The 15,959-nt window shown below is 44.2% G+C and overlaps 1 protein-coding gene across 1 annotated transcript in view; it reads right to left on the bottom strand.

Annotated features, from left to right (window-relative positions):
* Positions 1-15,959, bottom strand: part of OSGIN2 (oxidative stress induced growth inhibitor family member 2) — a 44,088-nt gene that overhangs the window by 19,299 nt on the left and 8,830 nt on the right. Inside the window, exon 2 of the mRNA XM_082258854.1 lies at positions 5,799-5,937. Within this exon, the coding sequence (XP_082114980.1) occupies positions 5,799-5,865 (67 nt within the window). The 5' untranslated portion in view covers positions 5,866-5,937. The remainder of the gene's footprint in view (positions 1-5,798; positions 5,938-15,959) is intronic.

Here is a 15,959-nt window from a genome sequence, read left to right as displayed (position 1 = left end):
CTGTGGCCCTGTCACACAATTTATACAGTTTGACCCCGTATCTGGCACGCTTGCTGGGGAGGTACTGTTTCATAGCAAGGCGGCCAGTAAATTTAATCAGGGACTCGTCAACGCAGACAACTTGTTCGGGGGTAAACAAGGCTGCAAACCGCTGATTGAAGTGGTCTATGAGGGGCCGAATTTTGTGGAGCCGATCGTATGCAGGGTCTCCCCGAGGACGACAGATTTCATTGTCGCTGAAATGCATAAATCGCAGAATTTGCTCATATCTCGCCCTGGACATGGAGGCAGAGTACATGCGCATATGGTGAAGTGGGCTAGTGGACCAATATAGCCGCAATTCACTCTGTTTAGTTATGCCCATGTGGAGGGAAAGGCCCAGAAAGATCTTAAATTCGGAAACCGTTAAAGGTTTCCAGCCGAATTGTCTGGCAAGGGGCGAATTTGGGTTGGCGGCGATAAATTGTTGAGCATATAAATTTGATTGATCCACAATAGATCTGAAAAGATCTTCCGTGAAGAACAGCTCAAAAAAGTTCAGGGGCGTAAAACCAGCTGTCTCCACGTGGATTCCAGGTTGGGCGGTGAATGGGGGGGAAGTACTGGCGCTGTAGTATCAGTGGGTTGCCAATTAGGAAATGCCAGCGCATCAGGGAGGGCACTATGGGCTCTACGGGCCTGTCTTCGAATACGCGGTGGCTGCGGGCCACTACTTGTGCTAGCCACCGCACCAGCTTCAACTGCACTTAGGGGACTCGCCACGTCACCAGGTCTTACTGCAGTGCTGGTTGTACTAGGTCCAGGGTGTACTAGGCCGCTGGCGCTTGCCAGGTCGCCAGAAGGATGAGCGGCACTAGTACCCACACTCTGCTCCATACGAGCACCCTGTGATTCCTGCATCTCAACAACACCAGAATGGGGTCGGGTACGCCTGGGTCTAACAGGGACCCATCTGTCGTCGGAGCTATCTGTCAGGGAGCCGCTGCTGTCATTTGGTTCGTATACTGACCCTGATTCTGCCGGTGAGGCTTCCCCATCGCTCTCACCTGACATGGTCATTATACTGTAAATAGCTTCATCACTGTACGAACGTTTAGACATTTTGGTAACTAAATTTACCCGTACAGTGATGCGACTCACAGGTAATAAAAGCACCTGGTTGTCGAAGATTATTTCAAGCGCTACCAAAAAAACTGCTAATGCTAGCAGGGATCAGGCCTGACTCTGCTAACACAGCGGTTTTGTGTCTTGTGTTTTTTTGTAAGTGACAGTAATCTGTTGATTACTACACTTACCTGGGTGAAAGGGTTAAACGCAGGTGCTGGCAGGAATCAGTGCTGATCGTGCAAACACTGCGTTTTGGGAACCCTAAACTATGGGGGCGCTAGTATAGCTCTGATCAGATCAGATATTGATCTGTTCAAACACTATACTAGAAATGGAAGTGTAGGTGCGTGCGTGTGTGTGTGGCAATCAAGGGGTTATTTCTAAACTATGCGCTGGGGATCTGGGGGGGGTGGCGGGGACCCTAAACCTCCTTTGGGAAAGAAACTAGCTAGCTAGCACAACCTCAAGTCACAATGACACCAATACAAAATACAGTAAAAACAGTATATTATGTGTGTATTAGTGCTAATGTGACAGAGGGTGGAGGGGTTAACGGGATGTGATCAGGGGGGGATCAGGGGTTTAAATCTTTATTGGAAGGGGCTGGCGGGTATCCTAAGGATAAAAGGAACGGTGGCAAGCGCTAAACCTGGTCACAAGTCACACTTATACAGGTATATAGAAAATGCTATATACTGTATACAGTGTGCGTTGTGGCAGGGGGTGTAGGGGTGATCAGGGGGGGATCAGGGGATTAAATCTTTATTGGGCGGGTGGGGGGGACCCTAAACCTGCTTGGGACACAAACTTAGTCGCCTGCGCTAATTCTGATCACAATCACACTAATACAAAAATACAAAAACACAGTATATTACGTTTGTATTAGTGCTGATGTGACAGAGGGTGTAGGGGTTAACTAGCGGTGATCAGGAGGGGATCAGGGGGGATCAGGGGCTCAAATCTTTATTAGGGGGGGGTGGCGGGTAATTCAAGTGGAAAAGGGGGGGTCGCAAGCGCTAGACCTGACCACAAATCACACTTATACGGGTATATAGCAAAATGCTATATACTGTATACGGTGTGTGTTATGGCAGGGGGTGTAGGGGTGATCAGGGGGGGGGTCAGGGGCTTAAATCTTTATTGGGCGGGTGGCGGGGACCCTAAACCTTCTTGGGACAGAAACTTAGTCGCCTGCGCTAATTCTGATCACAATGACACTAATACAAAAATACAATAACACCGTATATTGCGTTTGTATTAGTGCTGATGTGACAGAGGGTGTAGGGGTTAACGGCGGTGATCAGGGGGGGTTCAGGGGGGATCAGTGGGTTAAATCTTTATTAGGGGGGGTGGGGGGTAATTTGAGTGGAAAAGGGGGGGGTCGCAAGGGCTACACCTGTTCACAAATCACACTTATACAGGTATATAGGTATATGCTATATGCTGTATATAGTGTGTGTTGTGTCAGGTGCTGTAGGGGTTAATTGGGGGGGCGATCGGGGGTGAAATGTGCCTATCTAGCTGTGTGTGATGTGCTTGGTGCAATTACTCACAGTAAGATGTGCTCTCCTCTCACGCTGGATCCAAAAAGACCGTTGGGAGGGGAGGGCACATCTCCTCTAAGCCTGTGTTTACATTTCACAGGCTTAGAGGGAGATCTGATTGGGCAGGACCGATCAACAGGTCCAGACCAAAAATGATTGGCCTGGACCTGATGACTGATCGGTTCTGAACCCAATCGAGTCATCGGCGGCGGGGCGCGGGAGCGCGCACAGGGCCGGCAAAAAGTGCTGACGTAGGCCTACGTCAGTTTGCCTGGCCGGGGCTGAGCGCCGACGTAGATCGTCGTGCGCCGGTCGTTAAGTGGTTAAGTTCAAATTTTGGAAATGGGCAATTTTCTTTCTTCACTAATGTGCGCTGATGATGCTGCACTGATAAAGAGGCACTGGTGGGCATTGACTGGCAGCACTGGTAGGCACACATTGACAGCACTACTAATCAGAACACTGATTAAAAAGGTTTATGTCCCTTTTATAGAAGCTGGTTATCGGCTCTCTTCTCCTCTCAGTATGAGGAAAGGAGTGACGATAGCCACCTTCTGTTTACATCCGTGATCAGCTGTGATTGGACACAGCTGATCATGTGCTAAAGAGCCATTGATTGGCACTTTACCTCAGTCTGTGATCAGCAGTGTTCTCAGAGCCCTCGGCGGGCGCAATTGCAGGAGGAGACTTTAATATCACTTTAATTCAGTAAGGCCTCATTTACACAAGTGGAGGTTAACGCTCCTCTGCATAGTGCATTGCAGTGGATTACTTTTCAGAGAACAGGCAGCTTAGAAGCAATGGGGCGGATTTACGATAACTGGATAGTGCAAAATCTGGTGCTGCTCTGCATAAAAACAGCTTCCAGTTTTGTTTTTTTTGTTTTTTCAAAGCTTAAATGAACAAGCCGATTGGCTACCATGCACAGCTGCATCAGATTTAGCATTCTCCAGTTTTAGTAATTAAATCCTAATGTGTCACTTCAATGCCTCTATCAATTAATGAAAACCTGCAAAATCGTGCTGTGTGTGCGCATTATGCATGGTTGCAACAAGGTCCCATCCACTTGACTAGGTCACATTTGGTGGCAGTACTACCTCCCGAACAGGTTCTGTTGTATAACTTTTGCCACGTTGTCAGTTCTGACTGCAGCAGTGTACCAACATGGCTGCTGGCAATGTTAAGGCAGTATTAAGCCTCTTGCGCACAGTACTGGATGTTTGAGCATCTGCTTTTTTTGGACGTAATCCCAGACACACACATTATATATATAATGTTCAGGTAAAGTATACCCTTGTTAATCATAAGTAGACATTGTATCTTAAAATGTATACAACTGTTTTTTTTTTTTTTTTTTGTCTATTGTAAATTTTTCTATATTTGTAATAAAAGAAAATTTAAACAAAGCTCAAAAATACGCAGCACTTGTTTGCCAGTAGGCTGACCGAAACAAACTGATTGGATTGCCCCATCCACACATTCAAAGTAAATATGGAAAACTTACTCGCTGCATGTGACGCGAGTCACTTTGGTTGGGGGGCCCATGGAACTCAGCTTACCTTAGAGAGGTTGGGAGACCCCTGTCTCAGCTCCCCAGGTCCCTCTTATGTGCAAGTCACCCTGTGTCTATTAGGGGCACAGGGTGACCAAGAAAATATTGGACAACTACTTAATGGACACTGAGAATATGGTTTGGATTACTTCAAATGGGACAGCAATATTTATCAACCATATCCCTCAAGAAATATATGAAGATTTAATCCCACTTTACACTGTGAGACTTAAAGCCTGTTATAAACCATTGGCATGAAGTCTGTGAATAATCAAAGCATTGCTTAGATGTGGATTCCATGGTTTATTGTGTCACCGATTGTTTGCCTGTCTGCTAGTGTTGTGTGCACTCCACCTAGGCTGGTTTAACCACTTTACGTACAGCCGCCGCAGATGTACTGCAGCAGGCTGGCTCTCCCAGGCAAAGCTCTCGCCTGGGAGGAGCTAGGGGGCGATCGCGCGCTGCCAGAGGCGATCTCCCGCCGCTGACAGAGAAGGACGGACGGCTGATGTAAACACAGCCGTCCATACTTCTCCCTGAAGTGATCACAGATGTCATGTGGTCCTGCTATATAGGATCACATGTCTCTGTGATGACTTCACAAGCCACCCCCCCCCCCCCCAGTTAGTCATTATTACAGTAACAGTGCATATATTTTTAGCACTGATTACTGTAGTAATGTCACTGGTACCCCCAAAAGTGTCAAAAATGTCAGTTAGGGGTCTGATCTGTCCGCCGCAATGTAGGAGGTCTGCAAAAAATAAAAAAAACCCAATAAAAAAAATGACATTAATATCTTTCCTGTAGTTAGTAAACGCAATAACTTTTGCGCAAACCAATACACCTATTGCAATTTTCTTTTACCAAAAATACGTAACAGAAAACAAATTGGCCTAAAATGTTAAATTTTGATTTTCACATTTTTTTGAGAATTTCATATAAAAGAATGTGAAAAATATTTTCAAAATTGTCGCTTTTTTTTTTTGTTTATAGCGCAAAAAATAGAAACTACACAGGTGATCAAATACCACCAAAAGAAATACCACCAAAACAAAGCTCTATTTGTGGGAAAAAAAGGACGTCAATTTTGTTTGGATACAGCGTCGCACGACTGTGCAATTGTCCGTTAAAGTCATGCAGTGCTGAATCGCAAAATAGGGCCTGGTCATTGAGCAGCCAAATCCTCCGGTGTGAAAGTGGTTAAGTGACTAGGTAATTGGCTCAAGTTAATTAATCACTGCCAGCTATTAGTTGCTAGAAGGGAAGTAGTATACAGTTTGTGCTGATTGTTGCTTAGTTATGGTAATTTTATTTCTGTATACAATTTCAATTTTCAATTTCAGGGAGCGTGAACCTCAGCTTTAATAAAGGAGGTGTGTTACTAGCCATATCACCAGGTGAAAACAGGACAGAAAAAAGGACTTCAAAAAGAAAAACTTATGCACCCACCACATCTGATGATTGCTAAACTGCAATACGGTACATTTTGGGTTTAATACCATTTTAACTTGTGGCTTGGCAGTGGGGGGTGGTGGTAAAACTACAGCTCAACTACCTGTACAGACAGTTGCTTAAATGTTAAGAGGTAATCTTACCTATAACAGCCACAGGCAAAGTTACTGGAGGATCGCTCGAGAGACAGTTTTCTTCTGCCAATGGCATTGTTGCAAGTTTCAATATTATTGCTTCAATGCTGGCCTAGCAAGTCACGCTCTTCTGCTATCAGGGCACTGGCTGTAAAAAAAAAAAAAGTTACAGAAGGTACACCATATATCCCATTATGTTACAGATCAGAGGAACACTGGGAACTTCCTCGGATGGTTTCATATAGTGCAGAGCCTACAGATCTTGGATCCAGTGCATAGGAGAGTTAAAATGTGACATTGGAATTACTCATCCTCAGCCAACAAAGCAGTTCTCTCTCGCTGTAAGGCCTCGTTCACACCATGGTGCAGAGACGTCAGTTTTTCTGCACACGTTTAGCAAGGACACATTCGCACCATAAGTGCAAGAAAACTGATGGGAAAATTACGCAGATTTCACATGCAGAGACATCAGTATCACATCAGTTTTCATGCGCAGTCATGTGCTTTATTTACGCCAATGTTGAGGTCTTGTCAGTTTTTTCCCGTGCAGAAAACTGCATACACGTTACAGATTCCTGCGCAGTAAAAAAATCTGACCCCGAAACCAGTGTTGTAGTGTGAACAGGGCACAGAACTATTTTTTTGTGCCCTTGCAGAATAACGGATGTCTCTGCACCATGGTGTGACCAAGGCCTTAAAGAAAACAATGGATCTCTAATGGCGCTTTTCCACTGCATGGAACCGAACGGTTCGGCTCGCTTTTGTGCTTTTCCACTGCTGGTACCGCATGGTATGGTGTAGGAACGGTTCGGTACGGCGGCGCTTTTCCACTGCATGGAACTGAATGGTACGGCTCTCAAAAACAGTACCACCTCGATTGTGGTTCCAAGAGGTACCATATCCCACAATCCTTTGCATGCAGTCACTACTACCCACTGATTGGTCAGAGAATCCCACCCACCCACTTAACTTTAGTGGAAAAGCAAACCGTACCGTACCGAACCGTTCCAACACCGTACCATGCGGTACCAACAGTGGAAAAGCAAACCGGGCCAAGCAGGGCCGAGCCGGTACTTGCAGTGGAAAAGTGCCATATGTGCCCTGTTCACACAACAACGTGCTGATTTTTCTGCGCAGGAATCTGCAATGTGTATGCACAAAAAAAAAAAACAGACACGAAATCCACATTGGTATGAATAGGGCACATAACTGACATGAAAACTGATGCGAAACCGATGTCTCTGCAAGTGAAATACGTGCAGTTTTCATGCGCAAATGGTATGAATGAGCCCCAACACCTGATACTTGTGGTGCCATGTTCTGTACAGTATAGAAATAAGCTTTCTCTGGGCCAAGTTCTACTTAATGCAGTTATATCCTGCTGACCTTTTTTTTTTCCCCTGCAAGGTAAAGTCATAACGTGCATCGCATACTAGCACATTATGTGAAACTTACCTTAAAATGAAGCTGTTCCAGCGCAAGGATGTCAACGCTGCAGCCGCTTCCATCTTTACCTGTCTTGCTTCCAGGTTCGCGGGCTCCAGCTCAGTGACTGGCCGGAGATGCGATGACGACTACACTCCCGCGCATGCCTGTGGGAGCTGCTGTTCACGGTACAGGGCTCTGAAGGAATGGCAAGGGTGGCCGTTCCTTCAGAGCGCATGAGTCGTTGATGTCACTGGCTCCATGTACACTAAATATCCCCTAAACGATGCATGTTTAGGAGATATTTACACTAACTATTGGCGCTTTTCCACTGCATGGAACTGTAACGGTTCGGCACGGTTTTGTGCTTTTCCACTGCTGGTACTGCATGGTATAGTGTCGGAACGGTTCGGTACGGTATAGGTTTGCTTTTCCACTGCATGGAACCGAACGGTACGGTACGGCTCTGAAAAAACAGTACCTACTCGATTGTGGTTCCAACTGGTACCATATCCCACAATCCTTTGCATGCAGTCACTACTAGCCACTCATTGGTCAGAGAATCCCACCCACCCCGTTGTTATCCCACCCACTTAACTTTAGTACTACTTTAGTGGAAAAGCAAACCTATACCGTACCGTACCGAACCGTTCCAACACCGTACCATGCGGTACCAGCAGTGGAAAAGCAAACCGGGCCAAGTAGAGCCGAGCCGGTACTTGCAGTGGAAAAGTGCCATAAATGTAGCAGGTTTTCCAGGCATTGAGCCTGATGTGGGTCTGCCATTGTTACCGGTTACCTCTCCAGCTCATGTGAGCTGCGACCCTGGGTGTGAGAACTGAGACATTGACCACTCCGGCATCTTTGTTTTGTGGTTTTATTGTAGATAAGGGAATGGGAGAAGGGAATGAGCGGGATACTCCTTGGGCTCAACTAAATACACTTGGGACTTTATCCAGGAAAAATGTCTGCTAGCGCTGCCTTGATGCCAGCCAACGCTAGCCAGTGCTTACTGACTCTCAGAACACACTGCAAGTTGATAGAAGTGCTTAATCTTCAACTTTTAAGTCCAGAAGATCCAGGACTGTGGATTATAGAACTACTGACACTGCGGTACTGCAAAGTCACTGGCTACTCCGCCCAGCCTTGCACTGGCTTGAGGTAGATTGATGTAGATTCCTGTATGGCTGCAACTCTCAACTGACACTCTGTACAATCCAGGGCCCAAACTGTAGGTGCCCCCTTTAACCTTGAACTCTTCGGGGGTTCACTGACTATGTACCCCCTTGGTAACTTCAGGGTCCTCAACCTAGGTACCCCCCCCTTTCCTCAGCTAGCTGATACTGGATCCTAGAACCTCTTCCGGAGTGGTCCCCTCTGACTTTAGGTAGACCCCTAGGGGAAATCCTCAGTACTCACGACCTGTGTAGGCTTTCCTAGGACTGAACCCCTCTTGCTCTCCGCAGGTTCTCGGCACACCGGATCCCCTCAGCTCAACTCAGCACCCTCTGGATTCCCAGGCGACACCCCGAGACATCCACTTCCTCAGACAGAAGGAGAGACAGCCGTTCTCTCCCTCCTGGGACTCTGCTCCCGTTAAAGACACCGTGTCACGCACCTCCCCCAAAAACTTATATCCACTCCCAGAATCCTTTGCAGCATAATCTGCCTTCTGGGGTAGTTACAAGCCTGAATGTGTCCCCTGATTGGGCTTCCTCCACTGCCCTATGAGAAGCCTCTCACAGGAGCCAATGGGGAGACTTCCCTTCAGCAAACACATCTGGAACCCATGACACCCTAACTAAAGGAAATCATGGCCCTGCTGTTAGGCAGACAAGGCCCACTATACATTTACCTGTAGTGTGCTACATATAGGTAAGCCTTATTATAGGCTTACCTTTAGGTAAAAGTCAGGAAAGGAAGTTTTCTTCTTTAGAGCAGACACCGTACAAAAAAAATTGTCCAACACTGTACACTCCCTGATATCCTTGGAAAGTAACCAATCAAAAAACAAAACCTGGTGTCTGTTTTGGTGTAAATAACTGGCTACACCCAATCCATGCCCCCAATTCCCAGAACAGCATTTTGATGGAAAGCCCAATTGCAACCGAGATCGTGGTCTTCTGGTCAAGGAAAATGGAATGTCAATTTCTCCAGCCAGGACTATGCATTTTAAGTTAGTCAGAAACCAATATTTTATTTTATTTCAGGTACTTATATAGCGCTGTCAGTTTACGCAGCGCTTTACATATGCATTGTTCATTCACATCAGTCCCTGCCCTCAAGGAGCTTACAATCTAAGGTCCCTAACTCACATACATACACAGTAGGGCCAATTTTTTATTTTATATTTTATACAGGATCCAATTAACCTACCAGCATATAACCCTAATCAATGTCATTTCTTTAAAAAAAAAAAAAAAATAGAGTAAGAATAAATGACCAATGGGTCCCTATAACTCACTCACTCAGCGCTATGGATATGGATGATATAATATCACGATCCAAATGTTAGATTAATACAATTATAAAATAACATGTATAGCAGCTGCTATTAATTACCAGAAAATTATATAAAAGAAGGTGTATATATTATTCATACCAAGGTTATCCCTTATGAACATATAAACACTAGCAGCGCATATAGGACAAAGTCTCCAAAGTCCATAAGTTCAATGCCAATGAGCAAAAATTCATCAATAAAATAGTATTGATGAATTTTTCAAAACGTTAAATGTACAAAATATCGGTCCATACCGATATGCGATGGCCAAAATATCGGTAATGAAAAACCGATATCGGCCGATCCCTAAGAGATATATCGATATATCTATATATATATTTATTTATTTATTTAAAGTGGTACTAAAGGCTAAAGGTTTTTTTTACCTTCATGCAAAAAAATATCTGCAAGAACATTTTAAAAAGCCTGTGCAAGTGACAAAAGATGCTCAGCTGAAGCGAGAAAACAGCCTTTAGCGTAAATAACGCAATACAAACAGAAAAGAATATGCAAACCCTTCAACCTTCTCTTTGGAGGAACAGACACAAAGAAATAACTGGTTGTTACTGTAATTTGTATTAGCTAAACAAATTTTACTCTTTTGTGGTGTGATAAAATATGAAGTTCCAGGTGTTCTTAAATAAGGTCACTTCCTTCTACACTTGTTGGTTAGCGGTGTAGATACTGAACAGGCTTGTTTTATATTTGCATTCCAACCTCTGTATATTCATAAACAGGCACATTTGGCAAGAAAGGATGCAGATTACGATTTCGAAAGGAAAAGCTTTCCCCTGCCATCCAAAACAAATAGCCCCCGTAGGCAATGCCTACTTACTTGGTAGCAGCCATTCATTATAGAAAAGGAAAATGCTCATTTGCTTATGGCATGGTCTTAGAAACCAACAAGCAATTTTGGGAAAAGCCAAGACATTTTTTTTTTTTTTTATGAAAAAATCTAAAATACATTAGAGCAACAAAAATAAATAATCTCAAAGTAAGAAAAAATAAATCACTAAAAAAAGTCATTGTGTACAGCTTTTGCCAGTTTGAGTGCCTCCACTTTCTCCATTAAAGGAAACAAATCTAACCGGCATTCCTTTTAAGATGAATAGACAGTGATTCAACCTTTCTAGGCAGGCTACAGTACCTTGAAAAAGAGTATTCATACCCCTTGAAATTTTCCACATTTTGTCATGTCACAACCAAAAACTGTCATAGACCAACACAAAGTGGCACATAATTGTGAAGTGAAAGGAAAATAATGTATGGTTTTCAAAATGTTTTACAAATATGTGAAAAATGTGGCATGCATTTTTATTCAGCCTCCTTAACTCCGATACCCCTACCTGAAATCTAGTGGAACCAATTGCCTTCAGAAGTCATCTAATTAGTACATAGAGTCCATCTGTGTGTGTAATTTAATCCCAGTACAAATCCAGCTGTTCTGTGAAGCCCTCAAAGGTTTGTTAGAGAACCTTAGTGAACAAACAGCTTTATGGAGGCCAAGGAACACACCAGACAGGTCAGGGATAAAGTTGTGGATAAGTTTAAAGCAGGGTTAGGTTATATAAAAAAAAAAAAAATATCCCAAGCTTTGGACATCTCATGGAGCACTGTTCAATCCACCATCCGAAAATGGAAATAGTATGGCACAACTGCAAACCTTCCAAGACATGGCCATCCACCTAAACTTACAGGCCGGGCAAGGAGAGCATTAATCAGAGAAATAGCCAAGAGGCCCATGGTAACTCTGGAGGAGCTGCAGAGATCCACAGCTCAGGTGGGAGAATCTGTCCACAGGACAACTATTAGTTGTGCACTCCACAAATCAGGCCTTTATGGTATGGTGGAAAGAAGAAAGCCAATGTTGAAAGAAAGCCAGAAGAAGTCCCGTTGCAGTTTACGAAAAGCCATGCGAGGGACACAACAAACATGTGGAAGAAGGTGCTCTGACCACATTGAAAGTTTTGGCCTTAAAGTAAACCGCTGTGTGTGGTAGGAAACTAACACTGCACATCACCCTGAACACACCATCCCCACTGTGAAACATGGTGGTGGTAGCATCATGTTGTGGGGATGCTTTTCTTCAGCAGGGACAGAAGCTGGGCAGAGTTGATGGGAAGATGGATGAGTCAAATACTAGCAAATCTTAGAATAAAACCTGTTAAGAGTCTGCAAAAGACTTGAGACTGGGGCAGAGGTTCATCTTCCAGCAGGAAAATGGCCCTAAACATACAGTCAGAGCTACAATGGAATGGTTTAGATCAAAGCATATTCATGTGTTAGAATGGCCCAGTCAAAGTCCAGACCTAAATCCAATTGAGAATCTGTGGCAAGCCTTGAAAATTGCTGTTTACAGACGCTCTCCATCCAATCTGACAGAGCTTGAGCTATTTTGCAAAGAAGAATGGGCAAAAATGTCACTCTACAGTCTAGATGTGCAAAGCTGGTAGAAACATTTCCAAAAAGACTTGCAGCTGTAATTGCAGTGAAAGGTGGTTCTACAAAGTATTGGCTCAGGGGGGCTGAATACAATTGCACGCCACATTTTTGAAAACAATGTATAAATTTTCCTTCCACTTCACAATTATGTGCCACTTTGTGTTTGTCTATCACATAAAATATATTTACTTTTTGGTTGTAGCATGACAAAAATGTGGAAAATGTCAAGGGGTATGAAAACTTTTTCATGGCACTGTACGTTAACGGATTTGCTGTCGGTAAAGCCAGTGACAAAACTCATGTAATTTTTGGGCAGATGCGTGGGCTAAATATCGCCCACTGGACGCATTTACCTCGCAGAGAACTCCAGTCCTTACCAGAAACCCCATCTCCACCAATAGCATGAGGCCTAAGCACTTTATGGGGTTTAATTAGATCTACACCAGGCTTTTGGCAACTCCAAACACAGCATTGTCATTGCTGCCATCTACTAGCATGGGCTGTAATCGACAGCTCACAAGGCTGTCAATTACAAAGCCTGGCCCAGCCACTTTCCGGTGGATTCTTCTTTTTCTCTTTAAATAAATCATTTTTTAATTAAAAAAAAAAAAAAAAAAAAAAAAAAAAAAAAAAGGCGTTTTTTCTCTTTTTTTTTCTACACATCTCTATTATAAAAAAAATAAAATAAAAAGCACACACACGCACCCACCCTAATCCACCCAACCAACGCCAAGGTCTCCAACAGTAGAGACCGAGAACCTAACACAACTATCAGCAATATTAAAGTATAAACAAACAGCGTGCCATAATGACACTATACAATTGCAATCAGATCAAGACAATTTAACCACTTAAACCCCGGAAGATTTTACCCCCTTCCTGACCAGGTCCTATTTTGCGATTCGGCACTGCGTGACTTTAACGGACAATTGCGCGGTCGTGCGACGCTGTACCAAAACGAATTTGACGTTCTTTTTTTCCCCACAAACAGAGCTTTCTTTTGATTGGTATTTGATCACCTGTGCGATTTTTTGATCATGCGCTATAAACAAAAAAAAAAAAAAAAAGAGCGTCAATTTTGCAAAAACAACAATATTTTTCACATTTATTTATATGAAATTCCCCCCCAAAAAAAATGTAAAAATCAAAATTTTTTAACATTTTAGGCCAATTTGTTTTAGGCTACATATTTTTGGTAAAAAAAAAAAAAAAAAAAAAAAACCTGCAAAAAGTGTATTTTGAATTGGTTTACGCAAAAGTTATTGCGTTTACTAACTAAGGGAAAGATTTTTGTCTTTTTTTTTTTAACGCATAATGGCGGCGATCTGCGATTTTTTTTGCGGGACTGCGACATAGCGGCGGACAGATCGGACCCTTGACTGACATTTTTGGGGTTACCAGTGACATTACTACAGTAATCAGTGCTATACATATGCACTGTTACTGTAAAATGACACTGGCAGTGAAGGGGTTAACTTTTTTTTGAGAGGGAGGGGTTGTGTGTGTGTCCCTAGGGGCGTGATTCTAACTGATTGGCTGTGGCTTGAGGTGTAGGAACAGTGATCAACGGTCCTACATAGTAGAACCATATGATCACTGTTCCTACACAGGGGAGAATGACAGGCGGCTTGTTTACATCAGCCGCCTGCCTTTCTCCCGCTCTAACGGACGATTGCGAGTGCCCGGCGGACATCGGGTTCCGCTGGGTACACGCGTGGGGGGGGTCCGTGACCACGCCTCCGGTGGCGCGCGCTCGCTCCCCAGAGTCTCACAGGCTAGTGACGCACCCATACGTCACTTTGCCTGTGAGGGGCTGACTGCCGCAGTATATGTACTTGCGGGGGTCGGCAAGCAGTTAATGGGGTTGCGCCACATCCCTCAGACAAAAGATTGCCTCATGGTTGCGTCACATTGGCTCCATTTGGAAAAAAAAAAAAAAAACGGGAGGCGGCAGGATCACCTTCTGAATGGCTGAAAGCCACCGCCTAGCCAAACTCTGAAAACCAATTCACCATGATGAACTTGGCCTAACTGATTGGCTATGGCTTGAGATGTAGGAACAGTGATCAACGGGCCTACATAGTAGAACCGTATGATCACTGTTCATACACAGGGGAGAATGACAGGCGGCTGTGTTTACATTAGCCGCCTGCCTTTCTCCTGCTCTAACGTACGATAGCGAGGGCACACGCGCGGGGGGGGGGGTCCACGACCGAGCGGAAGTGTGCCTCCGGCGGCGCGCACTCGCTCCCCAGAGCCTCACAGGCTAGTGACGTACCCATACGTCACTTTGCCTGTGAGGGGCTGACCGCCGCAGTATATGTACTTGCGGCGGTCAGCAAGTGGATAAAGGGAATATATCATAATATTTGACAATATGCAAAAAAAACTTATATACCACCCTCTTGGCTGAAGTCTAGTCGTTTGTCTAGGTAACACTCAGTTAATTTGCCCATGTTGTGCAGGTGGCAGCGTACCACTATAAAGAGTATAACAACATGAGGGACATCATTCCAAGGACAGCAGGCCGAACAACAAATGAGTAACCTCAGCCTCCAGTCGATGGTACAGTAGTGGAATAACGAAAGGAATGCCTAGACTTCCCTACTAAGCTGTCCATGGGGGTCCCAGTCCTGGGGTACCCAACAAAGGCTCTCAAAGCTTATCAAATTTTTGGACACACTTGTTTAGTATAGATATATTTCTCTTTTAGTATGGTATAAAATTACTACTTGTATTCAAATTGGAATGGGAAGCCAGAAGGGGTGCTAGCTCTCCGACCAATGGGTTTCCTAGCTTGAAAAAGACAACAAAGCACCAGTATCTGCCTGGTAGGGGGGGGGGGGACAAGCTCTTCGTCCATATAGCCTATTAAGCAAAACAGATGGTTTAAAGTATAAGAAAGCATAAAAGCAGTATACAAAGTATGGAGAATTGCCTCCCAGTACCTACCCAGTTCAGCACACCACCACATCACATGGATGAGGGAGCTCCCACAGCTGGGATAATGGCCATCTGAAAGTTTACCAAACCTAAAACAATTTCTGTGGTGTATAATGGGTTTTATGCAGCAAGTACAGTTATGATCATTTTTGAGTTGGTGAAAGATATTACTGGGACTGACTCCAGAATATATTGAAATGGTTCCTCTTTGAGAGGGATTTTGCAGCTGTGGTGGCAACTCTGCACATGCTCAATTTTCAGTGAGTTTCAATGCTGAGCATTTCCTCCCTATCACATCTGAGCAGCCCACGTGACTATAGAGTCACATGTGGGTCTATACAGAGTGGAAAATGACAGCCCACTCCCTACCTCCTCCTTCATGCCCACTAACCAGCTAAACACGACGGAGGCTTCACCTCCCTCTTATTCTAAGACACAGGCTGAAAGGGCATGACAGCTGTGATTCACAGAAATCTGCCCACACCACCATGTTATTTCCACAAACAATTTAATTATAAATATATATTTGTAGGTCAATTTTAAAACAGTTTATTGATAATTATCTATTTTTTTTTTTTTTTATTCTGTATTCCAAAGGCTGTTTTTTTTTTTTTTTTAGATTTTGAACATGTGACCAGCAGCAGAGGACTAGAGAGACATCATGTGATAGCTGTATATCAATTAGAGTTTTCTATTTTTTTTTTTTATATTATTAATTTTCAATAATTACAGTTTCAGCCCCCGTTCACACTGGGGCGACCTGTGAGGCGACCTGGTCTCATCACAGGTCGCCGCAGGTCGCCTCCCATAGGGAAGCTGCGGACCCGTTCTGATAGGAGCGACACAAGTCGCTCCGA

The sequence above is a fragment of the Pelophylax lessonae genome, assembly GCF_965119305.1.
Source record: "Pelophylax lessonae genome assembly, chromosome: 5".
In the NCBI taxonomy this organism is placed as follows: domain Eukaryota; kingdom Metazoa; phylum Chordata; class Amphibia; order Anura; family Ranidae; genus Pelophylax; species Pelophylax lessonae.
This window is presented reverse-complemented; position numbering and strand designations above follow the sequence as displayed.